The 16,637-nt window shown below is 40.2% G+C and overlaps 1 protein-coding gene and 1 long non-coding RNA gene across 2 annotated transcripts in view; both read right to left on the bottom strand.

Moving 5' to 3' along the window:
• Positions 1-284: 284 nt before the first annotated feature.
• The window catches only part of LOC114645232 (uncharacterized), a 38,611-nt gene continuing 22,258 nt past the window's right edge, over positions 285-16,637 (bottom strand). Inside the window, exons 13-20 of the mRNA XM_051928718.1 lie at positions 15,187-15,219; positions 14,884-14,916; positions 9,477-9,509; positions 9,224-9,256; positions 4,778-4,810; positions 4,525-4,557; positions 1,391-1,505; positions 285-998 (exon numbers count right to left, since the gene is read on the bottom strand). Of these exons, the coding sequence (XP_051784678.1) occupies positions 821-998; positions 1,391-1,505; positions 4,525-4,557; positions 4,778-4,810; positions 9,224-9,256; positions 9,477-9,509; positions 14,884-14,916; positions 15,187-15,219 (491 nt within the window). The 3' untranslated portion in view covers positions 285-820. The remainder of the gene's footprint in view (positions 999-1,390; positions 1,506-4,524; positions 4,558-4,777; positions 4,811-9,223; positions 9,257-9,476; positions 9,510-14,883; positions 14,917-15,186; positions 15,220-16,637) is intronic.
• On the bottom strand, positions 10,326-12,322 carry LOC127526210 (uncharacterized). Its single transcript, XR_007933847.1, has 4 exons — positions 12,310-12,322; positions 12,051-12,083; positions 11,798-11,830; positions 10,326-10,336 (listed from the first exon to the last, which is right to left on the bottom strand). It is a non-coding gene; the product is annotated as an uncharacterized LOC127526210 (long non-coding RNA).

Genomic DNA, 16,637 nt, shown 5'->3' with positions numbered 1-16,637 from the left:
GCTCCAGAGTCTCAAACAGTGTATTGCCTTACCAGGTCCAGAGATGGGAGACCTCCCTGGAAGGATTGACCGGGTCAGCTAGCACAATATACCGTATGTTAATGATGGACACTATCTTGAGCTAAGCAGTTGCCAAGTAAAAAGTGCTGTTTCTTCTTTGATTTTGCTTTCTCAGAACAAGGTGAAAAACTAAATGCTTGAAAGCCTACAGTTTCCTTTTTCAGGTATATCGTAATAACAACTGTTATGATATTTTTTAATTATTCAGAAATCACAAGCACCAATTATTTACTGTACTGTAAAAAGTTTTATTTATATTCAATCAATGGCAAACACATTTTCTTCAAATTTCAAATGATATATAAAAATTGTTTGTGAGTAATTGAAAGATTATCCAGGAATACATAAAGTTTGCAGGCCCTCTTTTCCCTACATTCTTTACATTCTAAATATAACAAATAATTAAAGCATAATTTTTTTAATAAAGTAGATTTTAACTGCATGCATTCCTTAATATATTTAACAAATAACAAATATTTTCAAAAACATAATGATATTATATTGTTTTATCTTACTGATTTCGGATTGTTTCTAAATTTGATTCAATTACTTGATTTGAGAACAAAAGACTAAGAGAACGTTATTCTAAAAGACACACCATCTAAGATTGCTCACAGGCTAGCTCCATATTTTAGATATTATAGTTTTACATATTGCAGATATCACCATAGCCAATAAAAGCATTAGCTGATATTAAGGACCACCGATACCCTTTAGATAATAATTGTTTGACAAATGAATGCCTGGAGTCATTTGGTTTTTAAGAAGCCATAATCTCGGAGCACAGTGAACAGGAACAGCTTTTGATGAAAGTGTACGTAAACTGCCGAGATGCCCTGGAATTTGGAGGGCAGCTTAAGCTCACAGTTCTCTCCTCGGTGTTAAGAGCCTGGCAGCACTTACACATGGAGGTAATTTTTCCAGAAGAAAGTGAAACACTAGACACAAGAAAAAATAAAAAATGTGATTTAAATCCTGAAGGTAATTGTTTTTTTAAATACAGATTAAGTTGTAAAATGAACAAGTCCATCCAAATTCAATTTATCTTAAACAGTTTGTGATAGTGGTAAATATGAACGTTGATATCTGCAGTATGATATAGACGTTACCGTCAGTTAATACTTTTTATCTTTTCTAACTAACAGAGGGGAAAACATTTTGCACCATAACAGTTTTCACAGCAATCAAAAAGCTTTCATTTTAGTTCAAATTTGCATATGACTTACAGGTAACACTGGCTATGTACATTGTGCTGTTTACACTTAATCAATTTAGAACCCAATGGCAATTAAATATTGATTAAAGAAAAATTTAAAAAACAAATCAATACCTTGACTTAGACAGACATTGGCCTTCACACGATCCCACTTGAAATTGTCCAAAGCATGTTCCATTTCTGAATGTTTCATTTGACATTTTAACTTCACACAGTTCTGGTTGTGTTACTAGAATACAAACAGATTGTTTTAATGCCACCTTAAGTCTTGATAAGCCAGCTGAAATGTTCTGAGCATGCAGTGAGGATTGCCTGGGTCACCTCGCACAGGGTGTGTATCAGAGTCAGCCCACCTGGAGAAGACCCAGGGCAGATGGAAGAGGAGTTAGGTAGATTGTGCACATCTTCATAATAATAGCATCTAGGTTTTATACTTAACATCAAGATTTACATGTAACATTTCTTATTCCAAAAAAATACATATTGGCCCTTGTTTTTATTGGTGACAAAACGTTCATTCCATAGTGAATACATTTTCAATCTGTGGATAGTAAACTAGTTTTGTTAATACAAAAATGCTGACATTGATATTGCATGGAAGTGTGTTTACCTACCAACCTGCTGGACCCCGGTGGCTACTGTTTATATCCGAGTTTAACTTTGTTTAGTTAGTCATATTACAGGAGATCTTGTCTCATTTTCCAACACCATTATTATTCTGCATTTTAATTTTATGAATTAGGTTTTTTATTATTGAAAGTTGATTAGATGTTGCTCTTTAGCTCTTGTTACATTTCTTTAAAGACATCCTCAGTCCCTTATAGTGAAATTAGAAATCTTATTATTATTCCTTTCTACAGAATGTCTCATTATTAGTAGGGGTTAATCAGTGTTACAGTAGCACTGCTACTTTAAAACACTTGAACCTCTGTTTAATTATCATAGAGTGCCTTGTGTGTTGGCTGTGCCTGTATGTGTACTTGCCCTTGTTGTCAGCACTCTGCCTATCACATCTAAACAGATCCAGAGAGACTGCACCCCGTGATAGTCTAGTGGCACATACAACGTCCCTCTCTAGTATCACTCACAGCCTTCAATTCTGAGCAATGTTGGCCAATGAAAGCACACCAAAGAAAAAACGATAGGTGATCTTCACCCACAACAAATGAAGAAAGATAAGCAAGCTTTTAAAACTTCATGAGCTTTGCTGTGAGTTCAGTGAAATCGTGGAAATATTTGAGAATTTCACTGATCTCCACGAAAATCCAATGAAGTAAATGAGGAAGGAGAAGCTAGTTTTGAGTGTATTATAATGGTCTAGAAGACTAGGGAAGCATTTACCAATTTTACAGGACCAATTATTGTGGCCAAAAATGTGATCTGTGTTGTGAGGTGGCAGTGTTAATTACTGTACCACCATGACTCAGCACGCAGCAAAAGATGCAGATGGAACAATAATCACAAACAAAAACATAACAAATTGAGACAAATTATTAATACAGTGATACCTTGACTTACGACTGTCCCAACTAACGAGTTTTTTGAGATACGAGCAGTCTCTTGGCTGATTTTTTGCTTTGAGTTGAGAGCTAAAATTTGGGTTATGAGCCAGCTTCAGATACCCCACCCCACCGCTAGTTCGTACAGCTCGCCACAGTGAATGCCGCAACATCCTGTGTCTCACTCATTCACTTTAAGCAGTTAGCTCGCAGTGGAGGCTTCAGTGTTGTGCTCGCAGTTATTTTGCAAAACTTCCTTTTTCCAACTATGGGTCCAAAGAAAGTGAGTGTGAAGGACAGTGCAGAGAAGAAGTGGATGATGTGCATTGAATTAAAGGAAGAAATTATAGAAAAACATGAGCAAGGTATGCGTGTAGTCGATTTGGCGAAGCAGTACAAGCGTAGCACTTCTACAATCTGCACCATACTGAAGCAGAAGGAGTCGATAAAGGCTATAATGCCAGCCAAGGGAGTTAAAATCATTTCTAAACAGCGGACATCTATCCATGAAAATATGGAGAAGCTGCTGATTGTGTGGTTGATGGAGAAGAAGCTCACAGGAGATATCGTGATGGACGCTATTGAGAAGGCACGAGCGATTTACGCTGATTTGCAGCAGCAGACCCCAGGGACTTTGACAGACTTGGCATCGGTTGAGCCGTTTAAAGCCAGTCGGTGCTGGTTCGAGAATTTTAAAAAGAGGACCGCCAATCACTCCGTTGTCAGGCATGGTGAGTCAGCGAGCGAGGATATGAAGGCAGCTGAGGATTAACTTTTCCAGGAATAATAGCGGCCGAAGTACTGTATACATCCCCCAGCAATCCTGGACATGGATGAAGGTGACATCAATGAGCTCATCGAGGATCACTCTAAGGAACTGACAACGGAGGAGCTAAAGGAGCTACAGATGCAGCAGAACACAGAGGTTTTGCAGGAAATAAGTGACGCGGAGAAGGCAGAGGAAGTTGACTCGACAAGTAAGATAAAGGAAATGTTGGGAATGTGGGAGAAACTTTCAGAATTTATTTAAAAGAACCACCCAGAAAAAGTTTCAACTGTGTGCGCGAATGCACTATTTAATGACACTTGCATGACGCATTTTAGAAACATCCTGAAAGGGAGGATGAAACAGACCTCAATGGACAGGTTTTTTTCAAAAACCCCTGCAGATGAAAGTGAGGAAGGTGTGGCGAAAGGGGCAAAAATCAGTGAATAACATTCAGTTATTCAGTTCAGCCATTCTCCACCACCTCCGTCAGCATGTTCAACTCGTCTGATCTCCAAGGTAAATGCTGTACATTATACTGTACTGTACTTAATAAAACCAGTTTATTGCAGTACATTCTATTGTATTGTGTTTTTATACAATACTCGTTATTTATAAGTACATTTTTCTTATTTAAAAACATGAAACAAAAAAATTGCAGTGTTCTTTGGGGGTCCAGAACGGATTAATGGCATTTCAATTCATTCAATGGGGAAAATTAATTTGAGAAAAGAGCATTTTGATTCACGAGCTCGGTCATGGAACAAATTAAACTTGTATATTCTTACTGCGTGCATTAGTATAAACTTTCCTCAAACAACAACCACTTGAAGTTGAACTGAACTGGTGTGCTTCTCGAAAATCCATCCAAAAGCCTCTTGACACAATCATCTTTGCCTCATCATATACAGTATAAACTGGCTTTGCTCTTTTTCAAGTATACCACAGATGTGAGGGAAACTGCTTTTGGAAATTAATCTTACCGGTTGTTGATGGGCTTGTCAAAGTAGTCACTCCTGTAAAAGGGAGTTATATTTTAACTTTCTGGCATTTTTATTAAACTTTTTGGAAAACAACACAAAATTGCTTGAAGCATATCCTCATTTGCTCAATTTCTTTAAACTCCTCTAGAAAGCATGAAAAAGGTACTCCCTATGCTAAAATATGATAATTTCTTGTCATCTATTTCAAAAAAACTGTGTTGTACAGTCAATTCATTTCATTAAAAGTTCTTACCTGATGTTGTTGGGCCTGCTGAAGATGTTGTTCCTTTAAAAAGAGAATTATAATTTTAATATCATGCATTATCTATATATATAATTCACTAAGCCAGAAGATAAGTAGCCGACCATGGAAAGCACGCTGGAAGGGGCGTGGATTCACTAAACCGCCGACAAGTAAGACACCAATGGCGCACGCAGGAAGGAGCCACGCCCACCAACTCTTAGACCATTGGATACGACGAAAGAATCACAGAGCCACGCCCACCAACTCGGACGCGAAGCCAAGGGAAACATGCCGTCATTTCTGTTTGTCTGTGCCACAGTACACTTGCAGCTCTGAGCCACGTTGACTTTTCATTAGTCAACCTCAGTGGAACCTTGGTTCACACAGAGGCAGCGCCAGAGAGAGAGAGCCGCGCACACACAGTAAGCGCCAGAGAGACAGAGGGGTGCGCACGCACACACAGAGAGGCAACGCCAGAGAGAGACATAGGCACACACAGTCAGCGCAAGAGAGAGCCGCGCAATCCTTTAAAACTGAAGTTAAAACACAATGAAGGAAGAAGTCTTAAAAAACCAATAAGCCCTGTGCCTCTTTTTCATTAGCATCTCACCTGCTTCAGGCCCTGCAACAGTCGAGACGCTCTCTCTGCAGCTGACCTTCTCTGTGCTTGACTCCACTACTGTCAGTCGCCTGATTAAAAATGGCCTTTTGAAGAGGTGCTATGGACCCGCTATACCACAGGAACACATTGCCTTCGAGCCTGCTCTCGCTCACTGTAACGTACCGGCTTTCTCTCTCTCCTCACTCGCTCACACACTGCACAGGGGAGAAATGCCCGAAGCAGAGAGACAGAGGGGGTGGGGGCACGCGTGCTGCTGAGAGAGAGGGGGAGGGGGGCTGGGGAGGCTCGCGTGCTGCTGAGAGGGAGAGGGGGGGGGGCTGGGGAGGCTCGGATGCTGCTGAGAGGGAGAGGGAGGGGCTGTGGAGGCTCGCGTGCTGCTGAGAGAGGGGGGGGGGGCTCGCGTGCTGCTGAGAGAGAGAGAGAGAGGGGGGGGGCTGGGGAGGCTGTGTGCTGCTGAGAGAGAGAGAGAGGGGGGCTGGGGAGGCTGCGTGCTGCTGAGGGCGTGCTGCTGAGAGAGGGGGGGGGGGCTGGGGAGGCTCGCGTGCTGCTGAGAGAGAGGGGGGCTGGGGTGGCTGCATACTGCTGAGAGAGAGAGAGAGAGGGGGGGGGCTGGGGAGGCTGTGTGCTGCTGAGAGAGAGAGAGAGGGGGGGCTGGGGAGGCTGCGTGCTGCTGAGGGCGTGCTGCTGAGAGAGGGGGGGGGGCTGGGGAGGCTCGCGTGCTGCTGAGAGAGAGGGGGGGCTGGGGTGGCTGCGTGCTGCTGAGAGGGGGGGGGCTGGGGAGACTGCGTGCTGCTGAGAGAGAGAGAGAGGGGGGGCTGGGGAGGCTCGCCTGCTGAGAGAGAGATGGGGGGCTGGGGAGGCTCGCGTGCTGCTGAGAGAGGGGGAGGGGGCTCACGTGCTGCTGAGAGAGAGGGGGGGCTGGGGAGGCTGCGTGCTGCTGAGAGAGAGAGAGAGGGGGGGGGCTGGGGAGGGTCGCGTGCTGCTGAGACAGAGAGAGGGGGGGCTGGGGAAACTCATGTGCTACTGAGAGAGGGGGGGGATGGGGAGGCTCGTGTGCTGCTGAGAGAGGGGGAGGGGGCTCGCATGCTGCTGAGAGAGAGGGGGGGGCTGGGGAGGCTCGCGTGCTGCTGAGAGAGAGAGGGGGGGCTTGGGAGGCTCGCGTGCTGCTGAGAGAGAGAGCGGGGGGCTGGGGAGGCTCGCGTGCTGCTGAGAGAGAGAGAGGGGGGGGGCTGGGGAGGCTCGCGTGCTGCTGAGAGAGAGAGCGGGGGCTGGGGAGGCTGCGTGCTGCTGAGAGAGAGAGGGGGGGCTGGGGAGGCTCACGTGCTGCTGAGAGAGAGGGGGGTCTAGGGAGGCTCGCGTGCTGCTGAGAGAGAGAGAGAGAGGGGGGGGCTGGGCGTGCTGCTGAGAGAGAGAGAGAGAGGGGGGGGGGCTGGGGAGGCTCACGTGCTGCTGAGACAGAGGTGGGGCTCATTCACTCACAGTGGTATCCACAAACCCAACCCATTTGGACAACTGTGTCATTCAGCAAGTGTTCACCCATCAATACATAATTATGCGGCGTATGTTACACCGCGGGTTTGCTAGTTATTATTATTCTCTTCTGGGAAGAACAAAAACTTGCTTAAAGTTGAATCAACTGATTCATTTCTTCCTTTACAATGCTAGATTAAAGAAATCTCTGGGCTACACAATATTCGCATTGATTATGCTCCTTCTCAAGTGCACTGTAATTTGACATGTTACTTAGTTAAGTTAAAAAAAAAAAAAACCTTACCTGTCGTAGAAACAGGAGTTGGTGGAGTTTGACCTGTTTAAAAAAGAAAATAGGGCAGGCATGGGGAAATGTTTCTTCTCACTTGGTCGTACCGATTTTGCCTAGTATCTCTTGATTGTGTTTTTTAAATATGTATTGACTGTATTCATATACTAAGATGTGAGAATTTCTACTCTGTGAAATGCTAGAACCATAGACTCACATGAAATCGTTAAAATTATAAGAAATCCATTCTTATTTGTTAGTTTTCTAAACAATTCATTATTATGCATATTGGCAAAATTCTCTTTGAAAAGTTCTTACCAGATGTCGTTGGGCCTGCTGAAGATGTCGTTCCTTTAAAGAGAATTATATTTTTAATATCATGCATTATTATTATTATTATTCTCTTCTGGGAAGAACAAAAACTTGCTTAAACTTGAATCAACTGATTCATTTCTTCCTTTACAATGCTAGATTAAAGAAATCTCTGGGCTACACAATATTCGTTTTGTTTATTCTCCTTCTCAAGTGCAATATAATTTGATATGTTACTTAGATAAGTAAAAAAAAACAAAAAAAACTTACCTGTCGTAGAAACAGGTGGTGGAGGAGTTGGACCTGTTTAAAAAAGAAAATTGGACAGGCATGGGGATACGTTTCTCCTCACTTGGTCGTACCGAGTTTCCCTAGCATCTCTTGATTTTGTTTTTTAAATATGTATTGACTGTATTCAAATACAAAGATGTGAGAACTTCTACTCAGTGAAATGCTAGGACCATACTCGCATGAAATCATTAAAACGATAAGAAATCCATTCTTATTTTTTAGGTTTCTGAAAAATTCATTGTTATGCATATTGGCAAAATTTTCGTTGAAAAGTTAATTGGGGTAGTCCACCAATATCGTGGATTTATATATTATAGTTCATAAATTTTGTAATGCATATTATCAATACAAATGAGGGTTTATGCTTTTTTGAGTGAACTTCAAATTGTTTTATTTCTGAAACAACAAAAAACCTATATAGAATGATCTTGATTTGGACAATTTCTGGAAACTCCTCTAGAAAGCCTCATAAAACGCTTCCCTACTCTAAAATTTGTAAATACTGACCGAGTTCTCTTTAAATTATACCAAATTTTATTCTCTGTTGATCAATAGCAATAATACTAATGAGAGTAACTGCATTTATCAATGAACTTCAAAGGCTGTTGATAGGCTTATCTAAGATGTTATCTCTTGTGATATACGGCCGGCAGCTCAATGCGGCCGGGAAGTCTCAGAACGGGAAGAGTGGAGAAGGGTAGCCTTTCCAAGACACTGCCTCCCCCAGGACGCTAGGTGGCAGCTCCCCTGGACGGTAAATGTACTCCGGATTCCTGCAGAGCATCATGGGACATGGAGTCCATTTTCTCAGCCCTGTTGGGTGCCGTGGGTGCCGCCAGGGGGAGTTCATAAAGGACCTGGGGACGTCTACTTCTCCTACATCCCGGAAGTATTTCGGAGTCACGAGGACGAAAACCCACAGCACTTCCGGGAGGCTTGAGGAAGGATGATGTGGCGTTTGACCCGGAAGAAGAGGAGAAGCACTTCCGAGTCATGGAAGATATAAAGGACTGTTGGAGACCCAGCAAGGGGAGCCGGATTTGGGAGGTTGGGTGACGAAGCTGCTGGGAGTGGAGGATTATTGTTGTATTATTATTGATTATTGTTATTGGTGGATTGTGGAGTGTGTGGTGTTTTGTGCACTGTATTTAAGAAAAATCATTAAAAATTCTTCTTAGTGCTTTTATACGTGTGTCCTGGACGTCTGTCTGTTGGGTTTCACGGGGCAACAGCGCCCCTAGCGTCCACACCCTATAAATGAGAATTATATTCTTACTGCGAGCATTAGTATGAACTTTTCTCAAACAACAACCACTTGAAGTTGAACTGAACTGGTGTGCTTTTCAAAAATCCACCCAAAAGCCTCTTGACACAATTATCTTTGCCTCATCATATACAGTATAAACTGGATTTGCTCTTTTTCAAGTATACCACAGATCTGACGGAAACTACTTTTGGAAATGAATCTTACCTGTTGTTGATGGGCTTGTCGAAGTAGTCACTCCTGTAAAAGGGAGTCATATTTTAACTTTCTGGCATTTTTATTAAACTTTTTGGAAAACAACAGAAAATTGCTTGAAGCTTATCCTCATTTGCTCAATTTCTTGAAACTCCTCTAGAAATCATGATAAAGGTACTCCCTATGCTAAAATATGACAATTTCTTGTCATCTATTTCAAAAAAATTGTGTTGTACAGTCAATTCATTTCATTAAAAGTTCTTACCTGATGTTGTTGGACTCGCTGAAGATGTCGTTCCTATAAAGAGAATTATATTTTTAATATCCTCAATTATTATTATTATTCTCTTCTGCGAAGAACAAAAACTTGCTTAAAGTTCAATCAACTGATTCATTTCTTCCTTTACAATGCTAGATTAAAGAAATCTCTGGGCTACACAATATTCGCATTGATTATGCTCCTTCTCAAGTGCACTGTAATTTGACATGTTACTTAGTTAAGTAAAAACAAAAAAAAACCTTACCTGTCGTAGAAACAGGAGTTGGTGGAGTTTGACCTGTTTAAAAAAGAAAATAGGGCAGGCATGGGGAAATGTTTCTTCTCACTTGGTCGTACCGATTTTGCCTAGTATCTCTTGATTGTGTTTTTTAAATATGTATTGACTGTATTCATATACTAAGATGTGAGAATTTCTACTCCGTGAAATGCTAGAACCATAGACTCACATGAAATCGTTAAAATTATAAGAAATCCATTCTTATTTGTTAGTTTTCTAAATAATTCATTATTATGCATATTGGCAAAATTCTCTTTGAAAAGTTCTTACCAGATGTCGTTGGGCTTGCTGAAGATGTCGTTCCTTTAAAGAGAATTATATTTTTAATATCATGCATTATTATTATTATTATTCTCTTCTGGGAAGAACAAAAACTTGCTTAAACTTGAATCAACTGATTCATTTCTTCCTTTACAATGCTAGATTAAAGAAATCTCTGGGCTACACAATATTCGTTTTGTTTATTCTCCTTCTCAAGTGCAATATAATTTGATATGTTACTTAGATAAGTAAAAAAAACAAAAAAAAAACTTACCTGTGGTAGAAACAGGTGGTGGAGGAGTTGGACCTGTTTAAAAAAGAAAATTGGACAGGCATGGGGATATGTTTCTCCTCACTTGGTCGTACCGAGTTTCCCTAGCATCTCTTGATTTTGTTTTTTAAATATGTATTGACTGTATTCAAATACAAAGATGTGAGAACTTCTACTCAGTGAAATGCTAGGACCATAGACTTGCATGAAATCATTAAAATGATAAGAAATCCATTCTTTTTTGTTAGGTTTCTGAAAAATTCAGTGTTATGCATATTGGCAAAATTTTCGTTGAAAACTTAATTGGGGTAGTCCACCAATATCGTGGATTTATATATTATAGTTCATAAATTTTGAAATGCATATTATCAGTACAAATGAGGGTTTATGCTTTTTGGCGTGAACTTTAAATTCTTTTATTTCTGAAACAACCAAAAACCTATATAGAATGATCTTGACTTGGACAATTTCTGGAAACTCTTCTAGAAAGCCTCATAAAACGCTTCCCTACTCTAAAATTTGTGAATACTGACCGAGTTCTGTTTAAATTATACCAAATTTTATTCTCTTTTGATCAATAGCAATAATACTAAGGAGAGTAAGTGCATTTATAAATGAACTTCAAAGGTTGTTGATAGGCTTATCTAAGATGTTATCCCTTGTGATATACGGCCAGCAGCTCAATGCGGCCGGGAAGTCTCAGAACGGGAAGAGTGGAGAAGGGCAGCCTTTCCAGGACACTGCCTCCCCCAGGACGCTAGGTGGCAGCTCCCCTGGACGGTAAATGTACCCCGGATTCCTGCAGGGCATCATGGGACATGGAGTCCATTTTCTCAGCCCTGTTGGGTGCCGTGGGTGCCGCCAGGGGGAGTTCATAAAGGACCTGGGGACGTCTACTTCTCCTACATCCCGGAAGTACTTCGGAGTCACGAGGACGAAAACCCACAGCACTTCCGGGAGGCTTGAGGAAGGATGATGTGGCGTTTGACCCGGAAGAAGAGGAGAAGCACTTCCGAGTCATGGAAGATATAAAGGACTGTTGGAGACCCAGCAAGGGGAGCCGGATTTGGGAGGTTGGGTGACGAAGCTGCTGGGAGTGGAGGATTATTGTTGTATTATTATTGATTATTGTTCTTGGTGGATTGTGGAGTGTGTGGTGTTTTGTGCACTGTATTTAAGAAAAATCATTAAAAATTCTTCTTAGTGCTTTTATACGTGTGTCCTGGACGTGAGTCTGTTGGGTTTCACGGGGCAACAGCGCCCCTAGCGTCCACACCCTATAAATGAGAATTATATTCTTACTGCGAGCATTAGTATGAACTTTTTTCAAACAACAACCACTTGAAGTTGAACTGAACTGGTGTGCTTTTCGAAAATCCACCCAAAAGCCTCTTGACACAATTATCTTTGCCTCATCATATACAGTATAAACTGGATTTGCTCTTTTTCAAGTATACCACAGATCTGAGGGAAACTACTTTTGGAAATGAATCTTACCTGTTGTTGATGGGCTTGTCGAAGTAGTCACTCCTGTAAAAGGGAGTTATATTTTAACTTTCTGGCATTTTTATTAAACTTTTTGGAAAACAACAGAAAATTGCTTGAAGCTTATCCTCATTTGCTCAATTTCTTGAAACTCCTCTAGAAAGCATGATAATGGTACTCCCTATGCTAAAATATGACAATTTCTTGTCATCTATTTCAAAAAAACTGTGTTGTACAGTCAATTCATTTCATTAAAAGTTCTTACCTGATGTTGTTGGACCCGCTGAAGATGTCGTTCCTATAAAGAGAATTATATTTTTAATATCCTCAATTATTATTATTATTCTCTTCTGGGAAGAACAAAAACTTGCTTAAAGTTGAATCAACTGATTCATTTCTTCCTTTACAATGCTAGATTAAAGAAATCTCTGGGCTACACAATATTCGCATTGATTATGCTCCTTCTCAAGTGCACTGTAATTTGACATGTTACTTAGTTAAGTTAAAAAAAAATAAAACCTTACCTGTCGTAGAAACAGGAGTTGGTGGAGTTTGACCTGTTTAAAAAAGAAAATTGGACAGGCATGGGGAAATGTTTCTTCTCACTTGGTCGTACCGATTTTGCCTAGTATCTCTTGATTGTGTTTTTTAAATATGTATTGACTGTATTCATATACTAAGATGTGAGAATTTCTACTCTGTGAAATGCTAGAACCATAGACTCACATGAAATCGTTAAAATTATAAGAAATCCATTCTTATTTGTTAGTTTTCTAAATAATTCATTATTATGCATATTGGCAAAATTCTCTTTGAAAAGTTCTTACCAGATGTCGTTGGGCTTGCTGAAGATGTCGTTCCTTTAAAGAGAATTATATTTTTAATATCATGCATTATTATTATTATTATTCTCTTCTGGGAAGAACAAAAACTTGCTTAAACTTGAATCAACTGATTCATTTCTTCCTTTACAATGCTAGATTAAAGAAATCTCTGGGCTACACAATATTCGTTTTGTTTATTCTCCTTCTCAAGTGCAATATAATTTGATATGTTACTTAGTTAAGTAAAAAAAAAACAAAAAAAACTTACCTGTGGTAGAAACAGGTGGCGGAGGAGTTGGACCTGTTTAAAAAAGAAAATTGGACAGGCATGGGGATATGTTTCTCCTCACTTGGTCGTACCGAGTTTCCCTAGCATCTCTTGATTTTGTTTTTTAAATATGTATTGACTGTATTCAAATACAAAGATGTGAGAACTTCTACTCAGTGAAATGCTAGGACCATAGACTTGCATGAAATCATTAAAATGATAAGAAATCCATTCTTTTTTGTTAGGTTTCTGAAAAATTCATTGTTATGCATATTGGCAAAATTTTCGTTGAAAAGTTAATTGGGGTAGTCCACCAATATCGTGGATTTATATATTATAGTTCATAAATTTTGAAATGCATATTATCAGTACAAATGAGGGTTTATGCTTTTTGGCGTGAACTTTAAATTCTTTTATTTCTGAAACAACCAAAAACCTATATAGAATGATCTTGATTTGGACAATTTCTGGAAACTCTTCTAGAAAGCCTCATAAAACGCTTCCCTACTCTAAAAGTTGTGAATACTGACCGAGTTCTGTTTAAATTATACCAAATTTTATTCTCTTTTGATCAATAGCAATAATACTAAGGAGAGTAAGTGCATTTATAAATGAACTTCAAAGGTTGTTGATAGGCTTATCTAAGATGTTATCCCTTGTGATATACGGCCGGCAGCTCAATGCGGCCGGGAAGTCTCAGAACGGGAAGAGTGGAGAAGGGCAGCCTTTCCAGGACACTGCCTCCCCCAGGACGCTAGGTGGCAGCTCCCCTGGACGGTAAATGTACCCCGGATTCCTGCAGGGCATCATGGGACATGGAGTCCATTTTCTCAGCCCTGTTGGGTGCCGTGGGTGCCGCCAGGGGGAGTTCATAAAGGACCTGGGGACGTCTACTTCTCCTACATCCCGGAAGTATTTCGGAGTCACGAGGACGAAAACCCACAGCACTTCCGGGAGGCTTGAGGAAGGATGATGTGGCGTTTGACCCGGAAGAAGAGGAGAAGCACTTCCGAGTCATGGAAGATATAAAGGACTGTTGGAGACCCAGCAAGGGGAGCCGGATTTGGGAGGTTGGGTGACGAAGCTGCTGGGAGTGGAGGATTATTGTTGTATTATTATTGATTATTGTTATTGGTGGATTGTGGAGTGTGTGGTGTTTTGTGCACTGTATTTAAGAAAAATCATTAAAAATTCTTCTTAGTGCTTTTATACGTGTGTCCTGGACGTGAGTCTGTTGGGTTTCACGGGGCAACAGCGCCCCTAGCGTCCACACCCTATAAATGAGAATTATATTCTTACTGCGAGCATTAGTATGAACTTTTTTCAAACAACAACCACTTGAAGTTGAACTGAACTGGTGTGCTTTTCAAAAATCCACCCAAAAGCCTCTTGACACAATTATCTTTGCCTCATCATATACAGTATAAACTGGATTTGCTCTTTTTCAAGTATACCACAGATCTGAGGGAAACTACTTTTGGAAATGAATCTTACCTGTTGTTGATGGGCTTGTCGAAGTAGTCACTCCTGTAAAAGGGAGTTATATTTTAACTTTCTGGCATTTTTATTAAACTTTTTGGAAAACAACAGAAAATTGCTTGAAGCTTATCCTCATTTGCTCAATTTCTTCAAACTCCTCTAGAAAGCATGATAATGGTACTCCCTATGCTAAAATATGACAATTTCTTGTCATCTATTTCAAAAAAACTGTGTTGTACAGTCAATTCATTTCATTAAAAGTTCTTACCTGATGTTGTTGGACCCGCTGAAGATGTCGTTCCTATAAAGAGAATTATATTTTTAATATCCTCAATTATTATTATTATTCTCTTCTGGGAAGAACAAAAACTTGCTTAAAGTTGAATCAACAGATTCATTTCTTCCTTTACAATGCTAGATTAAAGAAATCTCTGGGCTACACAATATTCGCATTGATTATGCTCCTTCTCAAGTGCACTGTAATTTGACATGTTACTTAGTTAAGTTAAAAAAAAAAAAAACCTTACCTGTCGTAGAAACAGGAGTTGGTGGAGTTTGACCTGTTTAAAAAAGAAAATAGGGCAGGCATGGGGAAATGTTTCTTCTCACTTGGTCGTACCGATTTTGCCTAGTATCTCTTGATTGTGTTTTTTAAATATGTATTGACTGTATTCATATACTAAGATGTGAGAATTTCTACTCTGTGAAATGCTAGAACCATAGACTCACATGAAATCGTTAAAATTATAAGAAATCCATTCTTATTTGTTAGTTTTCTAAACAATTCATTATTATGCATATTGGCAAAATTCTCTTTGAAAAGTTCTTACCAGATGTCGTTGGGCCTGCTGAAGATGTCGTTCCTTTAAAGAGAATTATATTTTTAATATCATGCATTATTATTATTATTATTCTCTTCTGGGAAGAACAAAAACTTGCTTAAACTTGAATCAACTGATTCATTTCTTCCTTTACAATGCTAGATTAAAGAAATCTCTGGGCTACACAATATTCGTTTTGTTTATTCTCCTTCTCAAGTGCAATATAATTTGATATGTTACTTAGATAAGTAAAAAAAACAAAAAAAAAACTTACCTGTGGTAGAAACAGGTGGTGGAGGAGTTGGACCTGTTTAAAAAAGAAAATTGGACAGGCATGGGGATATGTTTCTCCTCACTTGGTCGTACCGAGTTTCCCTAGCATCTCTTGATTTTGTTTTTTAAATATGTATTGACTGTATTCAAATACAAAGATGTGAGAACTTCTACTCAGTGAAATGCTAGGACCATAGACTCGCATGAAATCATTAAAACGATAAGAAATCCATTCTTATTTTTTAGGTTTCTGAAAAATTCATTGTTATGCATATTGGCAAAATTTTCGTTGAAAAGTTAATTGGGGTAGTCCACCAATATCGTGGATTTATATATTATAGTTCATAAATTTTGAAATGCATATTATCAGTACAAATGAGGGTTTATGCTTTTTTGCGTGAACTTTAAATTGTTTTATTTCTGAAACAACCAAAAACCTATATAGAATGATCTTGATTTGGACAATTTCTGGAAACTCCTCTAGAAAGCCTCATAAAACGCTTCCCTACTCTAAAATTTGTGAATACTGACCGAGTTCTGTTTAAATTATACCAAATTTTATTCTCTTTTGATCAATAGCAATAATACTAATGAGAGTAACTGCATTTATAAATGAACTTCAAAGGTTGTTGATAGGCTTATCTAAGATGTTATCCCTTGTGATATACTGCTGGCAGCTCAATGCGGCCGGGAAGTCTCAGAACGGGAAGAGTGGAGAAGGGCAGCCTTTCCAGGACACTGCCTCCCCCAGGACGCTAGGTGGCAGCTCCCCTGGACGGTAAATGTACCCCGGATTCCTGCAGGGCATCATGGGACATGGAGTCCATTTTCTCAGCCCTGTTGGGTGCCGTGGGTGCCGCCAGGGGGAGTTCATAAAGGACCTGGGGACGTCTACTTCTCCTACATCCCGGAAGTACTTCGGAGTCACGAGGACGAAAACCCACAGCACTTCCAGGAGGCTTGAGGAAGGATGATGTGGCGTTTGACCCGGAAGAAGAGGAGAAGCACTTCCGAGTCATGGAATATATAAAGGACTGTTGGAGACCCGGCAAGGGGAGCCGGATTTGGGAGGTTGGGTGACGAAGCTGCTGGGAGTGGAGGATTATTGTTGTATTATTATTGATTATTGTTATTGGTGGATTGTGGAGTGTGTGGTGTTTTGTGCACTGTATTTAAGAAAAATCATT

The sequence above is a fragment of the Erpetoichthys calabaricus genome, chromosome 1 (assembly GCF_900747795.2).
Source record: "Erpetoichthys calabaricus chromosome 1, fErpCal1.3, whole genome shotgun sequence".
NCBI classification, from domain to species: domain Eukaryota; kingdom Metazoa; phylum Chordata; class Cladistia; order Polypteriformes; family Polypteridae; genus Erpetoichthys; species Erpetoichthys calabaricus.
This window is presented reverse-complemented; position numbering and strand designations above follow the sequence as displayed.